General features: G+C 33.6%; 2 protein-coding genes across 10 annotated transcripts in view; one reads left to right on the top strand and one right to left on the bottom strand.

The window, feature by feature from the left end:
* The window catches only part of Mbs (Myosin binding subunit), a 35,723-nt gene extending 29,875 nt beyond the window's left edge, over nt 1-5,848 (top strand). For 7 of the 9 annotated variants that reach the window (XM_085206204.1, XM_085206208.1, XM_085206206.1 and 4 more), the window contains one exon: nt 1,091-3,388. In XM_085206204.1, the coding sequence (XP_085062330.1) occupies nt 1,091-1,177 (87 nt within the window). In that variant the 3' untranslated portion in view covers nt 1,178-3,388. Of the gene's footprint in view, nt 1-1,090 lie in introns of all 9 variants that reach the window. The other 2 variants (XM_085206207.1, XM_085206201.1) reach the window with 2 other exon arrangements.
* A 2,304-nt stretch (nt 5,849-8,152) lies between these two features.
* fw (CUB and Sushi multiple domains furrowed) overlaps nt 8,153-21,609 on the bottom strand; it is a 44,385-nt gene continuing 30,928 nt past the window's right edge. Inside the window, exons 4-18 of the mRNA XM_085205978.1 lie at nt 19,436-19,531; nt 17,276-17,398; nt 16,102-16,265; nt 15,311-15,437; nt 14,724-14,873; nt 13,579-13,755; nt 12,993-13,291; nt 12,333-12,567; nt 12,072-12,245; nt 11,700-11,879; nt 11,123-11,359; nt 10,522-10,701; nt 10,250-10,435; nt 9,880-10,168; nt 8,153-9,765 (exon numbers count right to left, since the gene is read on the bottom strand). Of these exons, the coding sequence (XP_085062104.1) occupies nt 9,489-9,765; nt 9,880-10,168; nt 10,250-10,435; nt 10,522-10,701; nt 11,123-11,359; nt 11,700-11,879; nt 12,072-12,245; nt 12,333-12,567; nt 12,993-13,291; nt 13,579-13,755; nt 14,724-14,873; nt 15,311-15,437; nt 16,102-16,265; nt 17,276-17,398; nt 19,436-19,531 (2,894 nt within the window). The 3' untranslated portion in view covers nt 8,153-9,488. The remainder of the gene's footprint in view (nt 9,766-9,879; nt 10,169-10,249; nt 10,436-10,521; nt 10,702-11,122; nt 11,360-11,699; nt 11,880-12,071; nt 12,246-12,332; nt 12,568-12,992; nt 13,292-13,578; nt 13,756-14,723; nt 14,874-15,310; nt 15,438-16,101; nt 16,266-17,275; nt 17,399-19,435; nt 19,532-21,609) is intronic.

The following is a 21,609-nucleotide window of genomic DNA, read 5'->3' as shown; positions in this document are numbered from 1 at the left end:
ACAAACGACATGACTGTAATATTCAATTAATTTTTGGTCCATTTACAATATTAATGTTTCCATAGCCTCTTTCGTTGTTTCAATTGTTATTTTCTATAAAAATTATATCTATATTATTAAGACTTGTTCTCTAAGTTTGGTGTACGCATAGTACCTCGACACAATCGTAATAAATTAACATTTTGTTGACGAGCATGTTTTGATAAGTGTCTAACAGAGTGCGACTACTCTTCATAGCGCTTTGTTTATCGTAGTCCAACCAACCCGTAGACCTTAATTGAAGCCAGATAACGTTGTTATAACATTAGCATTATGTACGAATCAATTTATCGATTGAATAAAAGCATACAATAATTAAAGATTGAGCTATTTGAAAAAATACTTTATACGAAAGGGCTTTAGTACATTAAAAAAACTACTAATTATTCCGATTTGAAAACATAATCTCTTATATTTAAATTCTTATCCGTTTATAATGAGTTATCTGGAGCATTTGTGTAAGTACAATGTTGTGTAGCGTGTTGCATGTCCGTCATGTGAATTTTAGAAACACATATAACACTTTACATTTTATAAATATTGATAACAAAAAATAAAGAGTAACATATATTTACAATACAAAATGCAAAGCAATTTTAACGTTAATTGTTAATTGTTAGTCAGATTAGTACGTATAAGGACATATATTTAGTTTAATGTCCATTATGCAATTGTTTATACATTCACTCTAACACCACAAAACACATCTTAGAACATATATTGTAAATAGTCCTTTTTTCCTATTTTTTCACGATTCAGCCACGTGGTCATACCAAGATGATGATGGTAATATACTAGGTTACTCATTTATATCGCTCGATAAGTAAAATGCATCACACATCAATTGAATAAATATATAATATTAATGTGATAACAGAAAATGACTAGATATTATTAAAAAAAACTATTATTAAATTATAAGTATAATTATTATCCTAAATTTAGTTAATATATTGGATGATCATTGAATTAGAAATTTATCATATTCCGTTGATTGTGATGAGTATAATGTTAAAGTACATTTGTGTTATAACATGTACATTATTCACAGTTCCAGCAAGCTCTGCAAATAGAAAACCAACGATTGAAAGATGAAAACGGAGCACTGATAAGAGTTATCAGTAAACTATCGAAGTGAGGGTTTGACGCGGACGGCACTCCGCGCCTGCAACAACACTTACATATACACTTGTTTCCTAAATTATAATAGTTTGTACATAACCTTTGGGGGCCTTCATCGTGTATTTTGCCGTATCAATCGATGTAAATTTGACTTTGACTTTTACAAAAATGTAGTAGTAGCTATATAATTTTATTTTTAATGACGTTAATTCGTTACACAGTTCTTTTTTGAATAAAAAAAGATTCTTCGGTTACTGATAACCTCGTGACAAACTGTATGATGTAGATGTCTACTAAATTATATGACAATAACAAATTTTCGCACGATGAGTATTCGCCATTTGTTGGTGTAACTCACCTGTTCTCGCCACAAGCTATCATATACTTAAATTGTAATACGTCCTATTAGGAGTTACCAATTCCTTAGAAACACGGGCGTTTCAATAAAATAACTATTGCTTACAATAATGTATTATTTTTATTATAAATAATTTGTTTTTCATTCAGATGCTTGGTCAAACATAAACAGATTACCATTGCTTTAAATTGTTTACTGATAATAATACTATTTCTACCGTTATTAATGTCTGGTTTTTTTTTTCAAAATGTGTTATTATTTATAACACATTTTGAAAAAAAAGTAGAGATAGAAAAAAAAGAAACATGGACATAGATAAAAAGTATTTTTTTATAGTCTGACACAATTAGTTTGCCACAACGGCTACTTATTAATTTATACTTGTTGTTAAGAGTTTAGTCATGCCTAACCCATGGATTTATTTGTTATATTATGAATTGACGCTACCATCATCAGATGGTTAAGGAAGTTGTGGTAGAAATAGTTGTCAAAGTTTTCACCCATATGAATTTGTTTATATGATAACAAATGTAATTGGTAACTAATATGATATTAAGTTACATAATTTATGACGTCGGTACCGAGTACTTAAATATGATGGGATTACTATAATACTTATTTAAATATTGGTCTAGTGTGTTAGTACTACATCGATTCTGCCATACCGTGGGTGTTTGACTGATATAAGAGATCGTGTTGTTCTCTAAATAGCTTTGTGTTGATATTTGATATATTCCTAAAAGTTTAAATGTTAAGTAGGTAAGCAGTTACAATTTTATATAGGCCCGCCATTCAAATAAAAATATAAAATATATACAAACAAATTTACCTATTTATTCAGAGCGATTTTAAATGTTTTTACGTGAAACATCAAGAGCCATGTCAGTAAAATGTTGTATTACTTTTGTCATTTATTATTGTACGTACGTAACGATAAATATGTATACTAGAAATTGTTTACCTCATAGGTATGTAGAATATTTCAGAAAGAGTTTCAGTAGGTGTTATATGAATTAGAAGGAAATGTATTTTTTTTTATGTTGTAAATTTTTGTCCTATGAATGTAATTTATCCAATGATTTTTTGTGAATTATCAGATGTTTAATTTATGTAGTGTACATGTGTAACAAAGTGACGGCATAATTTTTTGTATTTGTATAAAATTGTATTCATTATTAATATATCCTTTTTTTATTACAATTTTATTTATTTCCAGAGGTAAGACATAAAAAAATATGATCATCGATTTATTTGTTCTTTTTTTGTTCTTATTAACTGTCAAGTTGTTTTTAACATGAATATTTCAGAAAGAGTTTCAGTAGGTGTTATATGAATTAGAAGGAAATATATTTCTTTTATATTGTAAATTTTTGTCCTATGAATTTTGATGAATTATCAGACGTTTAATTTATGTAGTGTACATGTGTAACAAAGTGACGGCATAGATTTTTTATATATGCATAAAATTGTATTCTATTAATATATCCTTTTATTATTACAGTTTTAATTTATTTCCAGATAAAACAAATAAATATGAGCATCGATTTATTTGCTCTTTATTTATTCTTATTAACTGTCAAGTTGTTATTAACATGGATATTTCAGAAAGAATTGCAGTAGGTATTATATGAATTAGAAGGAAATATATTTTTTTTATGTTGTAAATTTTTGTCCTATGAATGTAATTTATCCTATGAATTTTTGTGAATTATCAGATGTTTAATTTATGTAGTGTACATGTGTAACAAAGTGACGGCATAATTTTTTTGTATATGCATAAAATTGTATTCTTTATTAATATATCCTTTTTTTTATTACAGTTTTTATTTATTTCCAGATAAAACATAAATAAATATGATCATCGATATATTTGCTCTTTTTTTTGTTCTTATTAACTGTCAAGTTGTTATTAACATGAATATTTCAAAAAAAAGTTTCAGTAGCTGTTATACGAATTAGAGAGAGATATATATATTTTTTTATGTTGTAAATTTTTGTCCTATGAATGTAATTTATCCTATGAATTTTGTGAATTATCAGATGTTTAATTTATGTATTGTACACGTGTAACAAAGTGACGGCATAATTTTTTTGTCTTCTTCTTCCTGGCATTAATCCCGGCTGTTGCCAGGGTCTGCCTTCCTACTCAACCTACTCCACTTTGCATGGTCTTTTGCGGCCTCGGTGGTTAGACCATTGGCTTTCATGTCCTACATCACGACATATAACCAGCGCTTCCTTGGGCGTCCGAGAGATATCACTCTAGGAACTGATATAGCAAGACACTTGTATCCGATATAGTTCTTAGGCCGGCGCGTAACGTGGCCAAACCATCTCAGGCGACGCTCTTCTAGCTTATCCGCTATATCACGGACCCCAAGACTATCTCGGATGAATGTGTTGCGTATCCGGTCAGACCGCGTTACGTCGCACATCCACCACAGCATCTTCATCTCCGTGACGTGAAACTCCTGAGTGTGCCGAGATAGTGCTGACCAACATTTGCTACCGTATAAAAGAACCGGTCGGACGATGCTCTTGTATATCAGCCCCTTGAACTTTGGCGGTATTGTGCGATCGCAGACCACACCAGTGATTTCCCGCATTTGGCCCAGGCAGTGCTTATCCGGCCATGGACATCGTAATCGATGCCTCCAGATTCGTGCATAACGAATCCAAGGTACCTGTACTTTTCCGACTTTACGGCTGTTTCAGGACATATAAGGATAGTGCTCGAGTCTGGGCTTCCGCAGGCCATATACTCGGTCTTCGACACATTTAGTTTAAAACCGCAGTTCTCAAGCGTACCCTCCCAGAGGTTCACTTTAAGTTCCAGCGTTAGTCAGTTCTCGGTCAATGAGTGCTATATCATCGGCATACATCATCAACCATGGAGGCTGATCCTGGATGTGAGTCGAGACAGTATCGAGCACTACATTGAATAAGAATGGACTAAGAGCTGAGCCCTGGTGAATCCCCACTGTAATCTGGAAGGGTCTAGTGTCACCAACAGCAGTCCTAACCATAGAAGCGGAATAGTGGTACATGTCTCTGATAATCTTTGGTTTGCAATTTCCACCAGATACACTGACGAGGCACACAGTCATCGGCTTTTTGCAGGTCTCAAAAGGCCACGTGCAGAGCTCTCCTTTTCTCTGTATGCCTCCATCAAAGTTCTGAGGGTGAAAATGGCGTCCATAGTGCTTTATCCTGGCTGAAATCCATATTGAGACTGAGAGATAGTACACTCTCGGCGGAGCTTTAGGTCGATCATGCGCTCGAAGGCTTCATGGTATGACTCACAAGCTTATTGCCCCTATAACTATCACTATCTTGAAGCTAAGCCGCCACCGGTGCGGCATCTTTCCAGTGTTCAAGATATGGTTTAAAAGGTCAGTAAGCATGAGCACACCAAGAGAAATCAACGATTTCCACGCTTCGGAATGTCGTCAGGTCCCACCGCTTTTCCGTTCTTCATGCGTCGAAGACAGTTATGAGTTTCGTCAAGGGTTATTGGGGCAATAAGTCCAAGAGTAGGCGGTGGGTCATATACACAATACAGTTTCTCAGAATATTTTCTCCCTCTGTATTGCGAAGACCGTGCTCAAAACCCCCGTGGACACGTTCATACGGCTCAGCAGTCTTACTGACTGTCCAAGTCCCCCCCCACCTAAGACCGCTTCGGTAGACGGTACAGCAAGTAGAACCTCTTCATACCGGTCCCAAAATGTCTCCTTTTCGGCTTCCTCCTCGCCTGGTAAGCTGATTAAGTTTGTGGTGACGCCCTCAATCAGTACCTTTATCCGCATCAAACGGTTGGAGCGACGGTCAACTTCAAGAAGCCCATTCTGAAGAACGTCCGGTCGACCGGTTAGAAAGCCAATATTCCACTTTGCAAAGCGGAGTTTAAGTCTCTCATCTAGGGGGTGTCCTCACCCAGAGGGTGTCCTTCTTCCAGACGGTATCCTGACTAATATCTGTTCGATATTTGTATGTGGGCATACGGATACATGACCCCGGATCCTCTAGCCGCCACTGTTATACTCTCATTCACTCCGTAAGAGTGGTGTCCTTCATAGCCTCTCCCCTCCCCTTGTCCTTAGTTCCCTCCTTTTTATTTATCCTACCCTCCTATTCTATTTTCCTCTCCCCTCGCTCCACTAAAAACCACAATTCGCCATAATATGGACCGAACAATGATCAGACTGGTACGGCATATTTTTTTGTATATGTATAAAATTGTATTCTTTATTAATATATCCTTTTTTTTTATTACAGTTTTTATTTATTTCCAGAGGTAAAACATAAATAAATATGATCATCGATTTATTTGTTCTTTTTTATTTCGTCCTTATTTACTGTCAAGTTGTTATTAACACAACGTGGCATCCACAAAGTGCCTTATTGTTTTATATGAGCAATAGACTGTCCGATTGCTGGGCTTCCAACACAACTCACAAGTAAAGACCATCTTAATATTATATTTGTTTACCAATTGTATTGAATTCAATTTAAAATAAAACGAATAAACAAATAAGACAGTATTTGTTACTTAATGTTGTTTTTTTTCAAAAGACTGCAGTCTTTCGAAACAAAACTTTATTTTAATTCGGCTATTGGGTAATGCTTTATTTTACATTAGTAAAATAACATAAAAAAATAATTTAATGGTTTTTAAGATTTTGAAATTAATCATTAAAGTTTAAGATTCCAGCAAGTCATATTTATTAATTTACTAAAAGAAATAATTTTAGTGAGTGATTAATAGATTTTTTTATTTGAAAACAATTAACGTTATATATTTTAACTTTTTTTAAACTTTAACTTTACCTAAAAAATAGATTTTTATTTATTTATTAATTTAAAGAACTGTTACTAAAATTAATTAATACATCGCATTAGGGATGTTGATATAATAATAAATTGATTAATAAATAAAATGTCAATAGTTTTAATTTAAAAAAATGTAAATTAATCTGTACTTTTGTGAATATGTAAAAATACAATTTAATATTTTTTTATAGAATATAATAAAATATGTTAGCAGCATTTGTTAAGAAATATGAAAGGCATATGGTAAGAAATCTCTTATTTAAGGATGTGAATGCTTATTTCACTTTTTTTTACGTTTATATTTTATACTAGCGGCCCGCCCGCGGCCTTGCCCGCTTATGTTATGCACTATTCACTTAGTCATAATTTATTATGTTTCTGTCAACCTTAAATATTAAAGAGGAAGATCATCTCCGAAAAGTACAATATCACATAGATTCTTCACATAAAAAGGCAGATCGTAAATATAAAGAAGAAATAAAAGGTGGACCCCTTTAGAGAAAAGACCCCTTGAAAGAAAAAAAAGGGGGAATTGCGGATCCTTGTGACCGCACACAGCAGGGTAGGCAGAAGGACCCTAGTGTTAAAGACACTCCGTTCCCACTTTCTTCCGAATTCTGGAGGCATTGCGTGTTGAGTGGCAGAGCTCAACGCCGAGCTTTGCCTCGACACCAGAGCGAAAAAATGGAAATATAAACGTAAATATTTCACTTCCTCGAGTGGGGATCGAACCCACAACAGTCGCGTTGCAGATACTCGTGACTCTGTGCGAGGACGTCCTCATTTTATATATACAAACTTTCTGGATTTTCTGAGTTTAGATATGAGGCTATTGCTAGATCAAGGGCAGTATCCTGTAAGTATACCATAATGATAAAATTTTAATAACAGAGTTTCATGGTCTACAAAATCAAGGGATTTGGATAAATCACAAAACACTCCAATTGCATTTTGTGACTTCTGCCATGCGTCATAAAGGTGCTTTAGGAGTGCAGCACCCGCATCCGTAGTAGACTTGCCTTTGGTGAAACCATATTGCTCACTATAGAAACAATTGTTAATATTTAAGAAAATTGTGACCTGGTTAAATAATATTTTCTCAAATATTTTACTTAAAGACGGCAAAACAGATATCGGCCTGTAATTTCCAGAGTCAGATCTATTTCCACTTTTGTAAGGCGGCACTATTTTGCTATAAGTATTTTATTAAGGCTTTTAAAACATACATACATTTATACATATACACTTTATAAATTACATAAATATAGGCATACATACTACAGTATAGAAATATGAATGAAAATTATAAACTAAGTAATTAAAAACTTATATATTAAACAAGCGGCCCGCCCGCAGCTTCGCCTGCGTGAAATACATTATTATTAATTTGTCTCCATGAGTACCTACGTCCTATAAGTGAAGTGTATGTAAAATTTGAGACTCCTAGCATTCATAGTAACGAAGTTTCATACAAACTTTCAACCCCAAAAACAACCCCTCAGAAGTCGAATATTGCAAATTCCCGTCTTAGCGAGCACCTACGTTCTATAAATAACTCCTATGCAAAATTTGAGATTCCTAGCACATGTAGTTTCTGAGATTTCGTGATGAGTGAGTGACCTTTCGATTTTATATATATATATAGGCACAGTTAAAAAGGTTAAAGAGTAAGAAAGTGTTTTCTTAAGAGTTTTTTAAAAGTAAGGAACGTTTTTGAGTTCCTAACATTCAAGGATACTCGCATAAAACATAACCCTTTCTTAGCAGTCGGGAAAAAACGTGTAAAATAATAAACGCAAGTTTTATTTTCCAACGAATTTAATTTGAGAAAAAATCTTTATCTGCTATTATTCTTAAAAATATTTAACATTTTAATTGATTGACCATTTGTTGTTAAACTAAACTTACTTATATTATTATAAAATACAAAAAATCACATATTTAATCCATTACATAGATGTCGGCTAGCTTGTAAAGAAATGTTTATTATCTTTTAACAGGAAATCAAGTTTAATACAATCTGATTAATTTTGCTTTTGATAAATGGACTATAATTACAAAACAAGTAGGTAGGCTGAACTACTGTTGAGCTGTGTGTTAATTTAAAAGGTAAGTATACAATAAAAATACGTTTTTTATAAGTTTTGCCGTTACTCATATTTTAATTAAGTTAAATGTTTTTAATCTACTTTGTATCTATAAGACAATTTTTTTCAGAACATTCGTTTATTGTTGAGTTTAATATACTTAACTTTATTTCTTTTTATAATTCATTAGCCAGCAAAAAATAATTACTGACTAATTATAATCGATTTTTAAATCTAATTATTTAGGAACGAAACCAATTTTATTTTTCGCCTTGTTACATACATTAAGCTTTCGATTCGGTAATAAAGATACATTAGGCAATTCATAAAACCTATTCCAAACGCTGTTGAAACTTTTATAACTTTACTGGTAATTTATTTTAGAAACAGGTACTGTGTCAATAAGTTTACTACAATATTTTTTTTATTGGAGTCATACGTTTTCAATGAAATGAAATGCAAGATAAGCCAGTGATGATCACCCTAATATCTGAATATTATACAGCAATCATAATCTATCATAAATATAATATAATTCATATAATTTCCAACTCTTTTTACATCTTTGGTTAAATACCTAAGGACTGGTGATCACTTGGAACACATATCTCGGAAATATTTAGACTTAGCAAGCTACACCTATACGCAAATACTGTGTTTTTATTTTTTTAAATACAAACATATCTATATAATTATATAATCAAAAAAATTATATCATTCAAAGGTTAATTGGTGTGTTTTTATGTAAACTGCGTTTAGGTAAATTGTTCTGATTATAACTTCGGTAACCACGTCAAAGTATTTTACGCTAGTTTACATTTCACAGAAATACAGGGAGTGTTAGTTATTGAGTAACTTGAATCATAAATATTATATTGAGATTTTATATCACTTTTCCTGGTTACCTAGTTAACAGCAATTTTCTTGTACCATCAAAATAGCACTGAATTATTTATAGTTCAAGGATCACTACCTCAAATTCGAATCACCTAATATTTCTTCATAAGTCTAAACATTACTACTTAGTATTCCAATTCCAAGTAAATGTGTTAACGAACTGCTACTCCGTTGATGGTGACCACCGCGCTGGGCCCCGTCGGCTCCGGCTCGTAAGCGGAGTCGGTGTCACCTTGTCTGGCGTACGCGGTGTTCTCTGCCAAGCTCTCACTGTAGGGGGAGTCGTACAAGTTGTCTGTCACATGATCATATATGTGTCTACCGTTTGTGTCATGAAGTGTTGCGTAACTCATTACGGCCGCATTTTGGTCCTCCTTTCGTTCAGCGCCTTCGATGTTTTCCGTGTTTTTCACTGGTGTAGCTTTTCGTCTGAAAACGTGCAGATAAGGGGATAAATAATAAATGCTAAATAAAACTTAAATATCAAAAAAATCTTAAATAAAACTTTTTGAAATAAGAGGGATTTTTTTTGTTTATACTTACAATCTTAAATATATGACTCCTAATAACATTAACAAGAAAAGTACAACACCGCAGCCGACTCCAACACTCAGAGGTAAAGCGCCGCTCTCAGCAGCTTCGTTAGTCGCCAGCTCGCAGAGAGGATCTTCACCAGACCACTTCCCATCATCTAAGCACTTGCGAAGAAAAGGTCCCACTCTCTGGTATTGAGGCAGACAATGGTATTCAATGGAGCTCCCGAAGAGCGTAGAGCTGTTTGATATGATGATTCGCCCGTTTTCTATCGTCCCCGGTGATTTGCAATCGATGGCTGGAAATTTTAATATTTGTTAAATAAATAGCCAAACCCACGATCATTTGGTACAATAAAAAAACTATAATTTAAACTTACGTAAGCATACAGGCGGAGTTCCATTCCATTGGCCTTTTGGTAAACAGCTTCTCGTCTGATTTCCTTTAAGAGTATATCCCCTTTCACAACGGTAGTGTGCTTCACCTCCTATACTAAGAGTTGAGGTCACAACTACTAATCCTACGCTTCCTTTAATTTGAATTGAAGGATCAGTGCACGTTATCTCTACAAAGTGAAATGATAAAATGCATTAGACTGCTATGAAAATATATCGATATTCTTATAATATGATAGCAAATATGTTTATGTACCTTTACATACTGGCGCTTCTGAGCTCCATGTTCCGTTATCCTGACACAGTCTTCGGGACACTCCGTCGAGTTGCCAGTGTTCTTCGCATTCGTATAGTGCTGTGGCTCCATAGTAGGTGGCGTTCGTGGCCAGAGTCACCTTACCGTTGTGCATGCGACTTGGGTTACCACAGTCAACATCTAAAAGTATATAGATACATATTTGAACAATAATAACGATATTAAAGTTATATAAGTTAATGTCATACCATTATAAGTTTTAATGCAATTGTTGCATTATAATAAATTAACTTTGTAAAAGTTTCTGAAATAACAAATGTACTCTACCAAATCAAATTGAGAAATAAATTAAATGAAAATTTTACATAACATTCCTTTGTTATTTTAACACTATGCAGTGTTTTTTATCTATCTAAGTAGATATAATATATTTTGCTAATATTATTTTTTTTGCTTCACGCATCTCCCGCACTTAGCACACAGTAGGAAAAGAGACAGTATGTACCTCCTACGTAAAAGAAACAAACAGGTAAATAATAGACACTACTACAGGACTACATACTCGTACAATTTAATAGATTTCCATAATATGATTACTTACACTGGCATTTAGGTGTGATACCGCTCCACTGTCCATTATCCTCGCACGTGGAGAGGCTCTCGCCTACCACTTTGTAGCCGCGCTCACACCGATACTTGACTAGGGCTCCAATACGGTACGTGTTGCCGTTGTTAGTGCTCACCGACGTCCGGATGAGAGTGCGCCCGTGCATGCGGTCATTTCCAGTCACAGAGAGAATACTGTTTTCAGCAACGACCGGTTCTTGACATCTTATTTCTGTCAGCATAGATATGACATTGAAATTTGTGATGTATGCTTAATAAATTAATGCAGTGACTATAAACGCGACAGCCGGGTTCGATTCACACTCTAGGAAATGAAATATTTAATAAATTTTATTTCTTCGTTCTGTAGACGAGGCAGAGTGCGGCGTTGAGTTCCGCCACTCAACACTCTATGCGATTTTCGACGAAAAATGGGGAACGGGAGTGTCTTATCACTAAGTTTCCTCTGGCTACCCTCCTGTGTGCGGGCAGCAGCACCGTGAAGCTGATTTATTTATTTTTTTTATTTTAAGGATAGCTAAAAATGTAAATAAAATATAATTATGTTTAACCTTCACATCTTGGCGACGATTCACTCCATTGATGGTCTTCCGTGCACACTCTCCTTACGGGACCCACTAGTCTATAGTTTGCTGTACATGAGTATTGAATAACACTACCTAAATGTGTTGTACCATTCAGGAGATCTGCTGAGCCATATGGTAGTGGAGGTAGCTTTCCACAGTCGACATCTAATAAAGTAATCAAAAACAAAATAAATAAACAAAAAAACAAATCGTAATTAATTATAATTCATGATTTCAAGATAAAAAAAAAACTGTTAAGAACATGTCGTTAAAATATGACAAGTATTTCTTGGTCAGATGGGATTTTGGTGATATAGTTCTTGTATACCAAATTGGTTTCATTTTTACATTGCTTACATTCGCATTTTGGAGATTCACCAGACCATTCGCCGTCAGGTTGACACGTGAGATTAGGTTCCCCGACGAGCTTGTGCCCTTTTTCGCAATGGAAATCTATAGTAGAATGTACATTGTAATCGTAGGCCTCCATGTATCCTCCTGCCGGTACTTCAGGATCAGGGCACGATATCACTGTGATATGATATATTTATATTACACAGATAGCAAAAATATAAATTGTCTTGTATTGAAATTATATAAGAAACATAAAAAACATACATTCACAAGATGGTATATCGTGAGACCATTTTCCATCGCGGTTACAAGTGAGCACTTCAGCACCAGCGAGCCAGTAGTCAGATTCACAGGTGAATTGTGCGATTGAACCATATGTGGTAGTACCATTTAGTAATCTGAACGATCCTTTATGAACCTGTGCTGGAGTGCCACAGTCTACATATTTGCACGAAGGCGGTGTACCGGACCATATTCCGCCAAGGTTGCATGTTACACTCTAGAATATAATGTGGTTTTATTAGTTTATTATTACTATTTATTACATCTTTTATAATTAGCATTATGTGAATTGGCAGCGGATGGGTCCGAAGAGCTGAGGATCGAGTGTGGTGGCGATAATTGGGGAAGGCCTATGTCCAGCAGTGGATAAAAGATGTCTGTTGATGATGATGATGATGATGATGATGAATTGTCAAATTCTGAGAAGGACATACGGAAAGCCATGCACAATTCATAACCACTGTGTCATATTATTTTTCTGTGTGGGCGCAACGTCGAGTTTTATCACCTCATGTGTGATGATAGAAATTCAAAGAGTTTTCACTAATTTAATAGTTTGTGTAACATATTTCAATAACAAACAAAAATAAAATTGAGTATTTATTAAACATTTAGAAAATAATATAATTAAATAAAGCATACCACAGCTCCGAATAGAATGAATCCATTTTGGCAAGTATAAGTTGCTAAAGAGCCTGCCTTATGACCTGTAACAGTCACTGTAGCACCTGAAACAGGTGGTGGTTCCGGACACCAATCAAACAGACACTTTGGAGCTTCCCCGTCCCAAACACCCTCGTCACCACAAAACCTTTCTTCTTCTCCAACAAGGGTGTAATTTTCTTTACACTTGTAAACAGCTCGAGCTCCGTGAGTTGTTCGGATATCTACTAAATTAACATCTCCGTCTTGAATTGGTGTCAATCCGCCGCAATCTACATCTGTTAAGAATATCGAAGTATAAATCAATACAATTGCTAATAAATAGGGCATACATTTATTTTAGCAACATTAATGGATAAATGTATATTTTTTATGGAAAAGACAAGGCATTTTTTTTTTCATTTTACAAGGCAAACGAGCGTACGGTTCATTTGATGGTAAGTGATCACCGTTGCCCCCGACCCCGTGTAATACAAGAGCTACAGGTGCGTTGCCGGTCAACAATTTTCACATTTCCAATATTGTTACATGTATACAGTTAGTTACACATATGCAAAGAACTTACATTTACAGCTCGGTGCAAGACCAGACCAGAATCCATCCTTCTTACACTCTCTAGTTTTGGCCCCAGTTAACATATGCCCCTCTGGACACTTATATGCAATGGTAGATCCTACAAGGTAACTATTTCCCTCGATAGTTGTATTCAAAAGTTTATCTGGGCTTCCACAAGATGGCGGTACTATAATTAAAAAGTTATTTGTTTTAATAATCAAAGTACACTATAAATTTATGTATTTTTTTTTTTCACTTTATATGCAAATAGGTTTTACGATAGTAATGTGAGATCGCACATTATGTAATCAGCAGACGCAACCGCGTTACGACTGAGCGGCGTTGTTTAAAATAATTGTTTGTAATAGACTTTACCAATAGTGTTGTTGAACGGTAAAACAGAATAATAGTTCGCTTAGGCCATATGCTTTGCTTTTAGGTAATTATATGTAAATATATATATATATATATTTATCTAGTATTGTTTTATATTTACAAATAAATATTTATCTATATAACTATTATATGAAGATAATTTTGTAAGGATTCTGTTAGTAGACAAAAATCTATTATTTTGGATTTGTTATTTAGTTTTTAATGGCTTCTGGCAAGGACTAAAAGATAAATTCCTTTCTTTATTCCAGTAAGTCACTTCCAGCTCTACCTTCGGAGCACGAAGAGTTAATGTCGTGATAATAATATGTATACCAAATTAATCACATCAGAGATTCCTCCGAATAGTATTTGAGCTAAAAGCATTTAATACAATACAAATTTTACTATAATTTTTTAGCCTCACGCTGTTTCCCGCATATATCAGGGAGTGGGAACCTGAGGACCTAATGTTAAAACACTCCGTTACCTATTAAGACACCTCGGTTCCCTACCCTCCACCAAACTCTTAATTAGAACTTAGATTAGAATTCCTGTCCATATCCAGCCCAATTCTTTGTAATCTTCAATCCTTAATAATTATTTAATTGTAATATTTCAAATTCAATCGTAATTATTCTGTAAACTACATAAATAAAATTATATTACATAAAAAATAACCTTACAGCAGCGACCCAAGCACGCATTACAAAGACAGTCGCAGGGCTTAGTAGTTCGCGCTCGCGGTAAATAAAAAGATATGTACCTATGAAAGACACTCACGGTACTGGCAGATCCAGTGCAGGTAGTCGAGGTTGCAGCCGACGTCATTCCACAACCACGCGCGCCCGCCGTCCAGCACCACGCAGTTCTGTTCACCGTTGTAGTTGTTTGGTTGGTCTTTGCCCCATGTTGGCTTTGATACCGTCTCACCTGTACACAGGAGAAAAGATATATATATTTAATTTACCCTATTGGTAAAATTTATTTATATATTATTTTGTCAGCACGCAATCTTTCAGGGATAGGTGGTGCATGGGGAACGAAGTATCTAAGCATAGGCGTACCTAGGAAGATTTTCTGGTGGGAATTTTTTGTAAATTTATGGGGTGAGCACGATCCCCTCCCCTCCTATATTTGTAGGCCCATGTACATTAGGTTTTCTTGAAATGAGAAAAAAAGTGTGAAGCTGTTTATTTATTAAGTTAACTATCAAACATTAAGTTAAATATCAACATAACACAAGGAACGGCTACTGCTTAGATATTCGAGTTATGATTTAATATCTAAGCAATTGTTAAATTATACTACAATAGTTTAAACTAAATTTACGTCAAAAATAATTTTAATTATTTGTTTTTTTTTCTTACCATCAACCCATTTCCAAGTTCTTGAAGTAAGACCAGGTTCTTTTTGAGCACCAATCCACACTAGTTGTGTTTTAAGTTGTGATTTTCGCCTCTCCAATTCTTGAATCAAATAGCTTGATGTTGCGCCCTAATGAATAGATAATTTGCAAATTCTGGTCGAATAACTTTAACATAGGTAATTACTCTATGAAACATTTTCATATGCTTTCCGGTTGGTCAGTCAATTAATAATTTGAATGTTAGAAATCTAATAAATTTGTGACTGAATGATAGCTAAACATTACGATAATATTTCAAACAATTGCGTTAATAGTAGATATATATTTTAATAATGAATATCTACCTACTCAGTCCTCTCATCGAGGGTTAGAAGTTACAATTACTATTTTGTATTGTTGAAGTTAGATTGGTACTTATTTCTTGTAGACATTTTAGTATAATTCACATAGAGCTATTTGCGAATTACATGAATGAATTCCCCATGAAATTGAAACTGCATCCAGTCCACTTAATCTTAAATTGCTATTGGAATTCTTGATAGGATTTTCAAGAATACTTTAGGATTACTAAAGGTAAGATTTCTCAATCGTAAAGGGAACGTTTAAATTAATTTATATAATTGATTGATTTTATCATAAATAATGTTGCAAGTAATGTAAATTCTCTACTCTCTACTTTTACGTAAATTTGACGTATACACGAAAGAATGTTTAAATATTGTTACTGCTATGACAGTAAAAATGGATGCCAGAGTTAATACATTATTTAGTACTGAATCAGTAATGTTATACCTGAAATCCGTGTATAAGATCGCCGCCGTGAGCCTGGCACTGTTTTCTCGCATCTTCAAAAGAGGCGCCTTTTGCAACGTTGAACTCATAGCAGTTTCTCGAAAACGCTGCCAGTTCTATGTCAGCCGAAGCACCGGCGGGCGCGCATCGGTCGTTTGAAAATTCTAACAAAATGAAAAATATTATATTTTCTATACTATCTTGAATTTGAAGATAATATTACCGTTAAATAGTAGAAAGCTAAAGACAGTAAACAAACCTACAGTAAAACCAAAAATAAATCTTATAAGTGATTGCCGCCCCATTCCATTCGCTGCAACCCGCACATGGCAGGATATCATATACATCCTCATCGATAGAATGAATTTATGATTGATTCTATCGATGAGGATGTATGTGATATCCTGCCATGTGCGGGTTGCAGCATGAAGCTAAAAAATATATTATTTAATATTTAATGTATCGATTTGAACTGAGATTGCTTTATTAGATTCTATATGATTCACAAGTACAATTTCCAACTTGCCACTAATCACAATAATATTCAACAAGTTTTCGAACGTAATATAGTAGAGTATAGATTATTTCAAGTATCATAAGTCGGAAATCTCTCAGATCTGAGTGAGGTTTATACATGCTACGGGTCTCAGCTCCTGTTTCGCTACGTTTCGACGTATGAATTAAAATATTTGATTTTGCGTGTATAGAGTGCAAAAGTAATATTCAAGAAGGTTACTCGTGTGAATACTAAACATTTTTAAGTAACTTTTCAAGTCAATAAATTGTGACATAATTTCGTTTTGTAATAAGTTAGTTGTAATGTTTTGTTGCGTTGAAAGTGAAAACGTTGTTAGCATTTTGTCAATACATTAACTATAATAACTTTGTACAACAATATTCCTAGATGATCTATCTCATGGTTTTTAAATATTAAAATCCCATCGATATTCAAATACTTAAGCCAACAAAACAACTAGAAATAAGGCATATAATAAACTAAGCAAACTAAATCGATTGAGCGATTAACATGTGGGAAGACTGAGCTTATGACTGCACTATATTATACTATCAGACTCAAAGTAGATATATTTATCGAGAAACCAAGTTATTATTAATAATATAAATGCAAATACCAGATACGACGATAAGACAAATTACCATGTTAAGTACTGACCTTCGGTAGTAAAGACCTCGACTTCACATAATGACAGAGAACCTTCCACTCCGACGAGTTGCAGGAACACATGCTGGCCGATCAAAGGTCGAGCGCAAGTGAATGTCTTCGTTACCCCTTCGTCTATAAAATATTAGAAAATACAACACGTGTTGTTATTATATATTTTTTTTTCAACAATGAATTTATTTAGCATAGGTACTTCATCTAAGTATCGTGATAGTTTGCTCCTAATATTTTTTTTAACGATTTAGGCTCTCAAATATTTCGTTTTATTGATTCAGAAATTGTAGAGCAGATTTCACAATACAACGTGCGCTAGGCCCCACGAATCCCGACTACTTACATTTCAAATTCATCATATCGTTCGTCTTTGTTTCTTGACAATAACCAATTTTTTTTATCGCTTTCAAAAACAAACGTAACCGTTAGGAGAGCGACAAATGTAGGTATTAGATTTTTTTTAGAAATAAATTCCTGATATTTAGGTACACTTTAATAAAATATAATTCTGAAATTGCTTATTGCGATATAAAATTTGCATGGAATGCTTGTAAGCACATAAATATTTATGAATTTGTGAAGTTCTTTATAATTGTACTAAAGAAGTCTATTTGCACAAAATAACAATAAAATCTAAAAGAAATTATGTTAACAATAATTTTATGATATAAATTATTATTTCAGAATTTAATTGTATATTTTGGCTAAAAATTCTCATGAGTCTCTTGAGGTACTTAAACTAATTAACAACTGTACGGAACGAAACGAGTATCTTTGTTACGTAAAGGTATTTAGTATTTTTAAATTATATAAGTGAAGTGCGTGTTCAGTGCTCATGACGGAGACCAGAATACTGACACCGAATTCTATACTTGAACAGATATCTAGGATTTGTAATTTTATAGCCTTAACGTATTGGCTATCGATATGAGAATGGAATTTATTAGTTACTTAAAACGTGATTATAGTTTTAATTAAAATTACAGGTAATGCAGAAAAACCGACATTTACCAGGAAAATATCGGAATTCGGTTCTTAGATAACTAACATAAAAAAATATAAAGATTGTTTTCACCATATAAATATTATCAAAATTATATTACGGTTTATGAGTGTCTAAAACATAAAATAGTTAAAATCTCTTTTGTATTGTATGGTATATAATACCGTACGTAAGCCATCTTGTGGGCTAGAAACTGCGCTTCCCATGAAGCACTGAGCGAGAGCCTGTGAACATTTATGACACGATTTCCACTTTTCTCTGATCAATTCTAACAATTACTATGGAAAATATGGTGGAATTGTAGAATATAAGTAACTGCATTACAAATCTGTAATTTCTGGACTTACTCTATCACCCGTTTTCGGGTTATCGTTGATTTCTGGGACAACCTGTATATTAATTTTCGTAATATAACGACATACAAAGCAATTTTCAAGATCACAAAATATCTATTACAACGTAATGTCGGTGTCGGAATTTCAACACCGTCGACCTCCTTGCGAGCTTATATTCCTAAAATTAGGTGAATTCTCAACAAAACTGAGCACTGTGTTTATTTTTATGAAACGTTCTATTGTAGTTTGCATTTTGCATCTTAAAATATATTGGTAGTGTAAATGTTTAAGTTACTACATAAATGTCATAACTATTTAAATGTTTATTTTTTATTTGAAAACAGCCAAACTTTGCTATTTCTAATTAACGATTTTGAATTTCAAATTCATTTTAACAGAAAGTATAAGCTAAAATATGTTTCTGTTTAAAATTAACTTTTTTATACATAACTATTACATGAACTTCAAAAAATTAAATATGATTTCTTGAAGGACTTTGATATTCATAATCTATAAGTATAATTTGGTTTACATCAAAAATAAATCAAACCAGTTTCACGCTGCATCCCGCACACAGCAGAGTAGGCAGAGGGAACCTAGTGTTAAGACACTCTGTTCTCCACTTTCCGCAGAATTCTGTAGCCATTGCGTGTTGAGTGGCGGAACTCAACGCCGCGCTTTGTCTCGACACTAGAGCGAAGAATTAAAAATTGGTTTACATGTATTCAACTATTGCTAGGATCGGCTGGATTGCGCAATACGAAGTTTTCATTTGTCTTTGAATTCAAAGTGGGTTAATATTAAATAAGAAAAACTTACCAATGGTTCCGGGAAACCATGCACAAAGTGGATTTCTTTGTAAGTCGTTGCTGCTGTTCCCCACTCGAATTTCGAGGTCTTGCAGTGGCTGGTGGCCTGTGAAATAAAAGTTATGATTTAGTGTCCGATACTGCCAAGAAATGAGCTATCCTAAACGGGGTTTCATTATTTATACCTATACCTATTAACTACATAATATTGAAAAATAATATTATATTTAATTTGTTTATGTTTACAAATAAAAATATTTAGGTTGGCACGTGACTTAATGAAATATAGGGAGCTTAATCTTATTAATATCATAAATCTGAAAGTTTGTGAGGATAGCTGTTGGATCTACTTTCACGCAAAAAGTGCAGTGAACGAATTTAAATTAAACTTTACAGTACTATCGTTTATACACCAGAACAACACATTTACAACAACGGCTATAATTCATGTAAGTATATATATTTTGTATATAATAAAGCCACAGTTGGGTAGAACACTCATCACGGAGTTCTATCTAGGAGTGTAAAATTTTGCATGGGCATTTCTTATAGGACGCAAGTACTTACTAAGACCAGAATTTGCCATATTCTTCTCCTGAGGGGATGAAATAAGGGTTGAAAGTTTGTATGGAAAATTTTTGAAATCGCCACCGACTTTTTTTAAGATTTGAAATTTGAACTCTTAAAAATATTTCATTGAACACATGTTTCATGGTTATTAGGATTCACCCTCTAAACTGACAATATTTTCATAAATAAGTATATTTAACAAATGTTCATATAGTTCAAGCAGGCGAAGCCGCCCAAGTCCACTAGTAACATATATATATACCGTACCGTATAACTTGTTTCAGTATAATAACTGAAAACATAAAGGTAAAGGACAACAACAACAACAACAACAACAATATGGGGTAAGTGATTTCAAAGTGGCGAAGTGCACGAATACCTCGTTAGTGGCCACCGTGACATACACTTAGCCGCGGCTAATTTTATTGCATGTCGATCGCAAGTTGCGACGTTGTTGGGTGACCGGCTGTGACGAGTTACGAATGTAGGTACTCGTGAAAATTAAACGCTACTATGTGAAATACTGTATACAGGGTGGAAGAGGCAGCGCTTCTTTTATTGAAACTGCATATAGGGTAATATATTTCAAACCCACACCTAAGAAATTAAACAAGGTACCTCAACAGTTTGGATGTAGGATTTTTTTTTCATTTCACGATTTTTATCCATACCTGTATTTCGTGTGACGCAACATACGTGTGCGTTTCCGATTTGACAGGTAAGTGTGTGCGTGCCTATGTTATACTTTACAAATGGCGTTTTATTTTAAAACGATAATTTTATAATTTATTTTGTTTGAAAAAATGACTTTTTCATTTTTGATAATTATTTTTTTTTCGAATTATATTAGGCTTTTATAGAGTAGTTAAAACTGTGGTTTCATTTAAAGTGGTGCTGACAATTCCACTGTTACTATTTTTCCTGTATACTATTTTTATAATAATTTATCAATTATTATTAAAATATTCATTTTTTTGATGTTTTTATTAAATATTTATTAATGTAGTGATAAAAACGATCCTATAGATTTCTTTTTTTTCTTTCGAGGTAAAGAACCCTAAAATATATTAATTAAATATATTAGCAACGCTACATTAATTAATACATATTATATAGACTGATTATGTTTAAATAAAGAGGAATTGTGTACTCTATAAATAAAAGGGGGATAAATTGCTCACCTTGTCCAAAATACGTTGGATCTATTGGTATTTTCCTCACAAAGGCTTCCAAAAACGAAATAAACAAAAATGTAGTGCATGAAGGAAAATTGATTTTCAGCCAACACCTATCCATCACCTTTCACACTTTTAATTTACTTTCAAAAATTAATATCGATTATGCGTAGGACAGAAATAAAACTTTCTATCAAAGACCGTTATTTTATCTTTAACCATCTCATTCAAATTTGAATTTGAATTCATAGGTCTCTACGTTTTTATTCTAGCGTGCAGTAGTTTATCAAGGTGGTATTGTTTTCATATTATACCGTAGAAATGTAATTTAAACAATGCAGGCTTTCACAAATCTCGTATATTTGTGTATGTTCTATGATTACTAGATTTCATTTCACATTTACTATTGCATTTTTATAACCTACACTTCATATTTATT

Source organism: Heliconius melpomene, chromosome 21 (assembly GCF_056956725.1).
Source record: "Heliconius melpomene rosina isolate 202511_hmr_F chromosome 21, ASM5695672v1, whole genome shotgun sequence".
NCBI lineage: Eukaryota > Metazoa > Arthropoda > Insecta > Lepidoptera > Nymphalidae > Heliconius > Heliconius melpomene.
The sequence above is the reverse complement of the archived record's forward strand: the minus strand, read 5'-3'. Positions and strand labels throughout refer to the sequence as shown.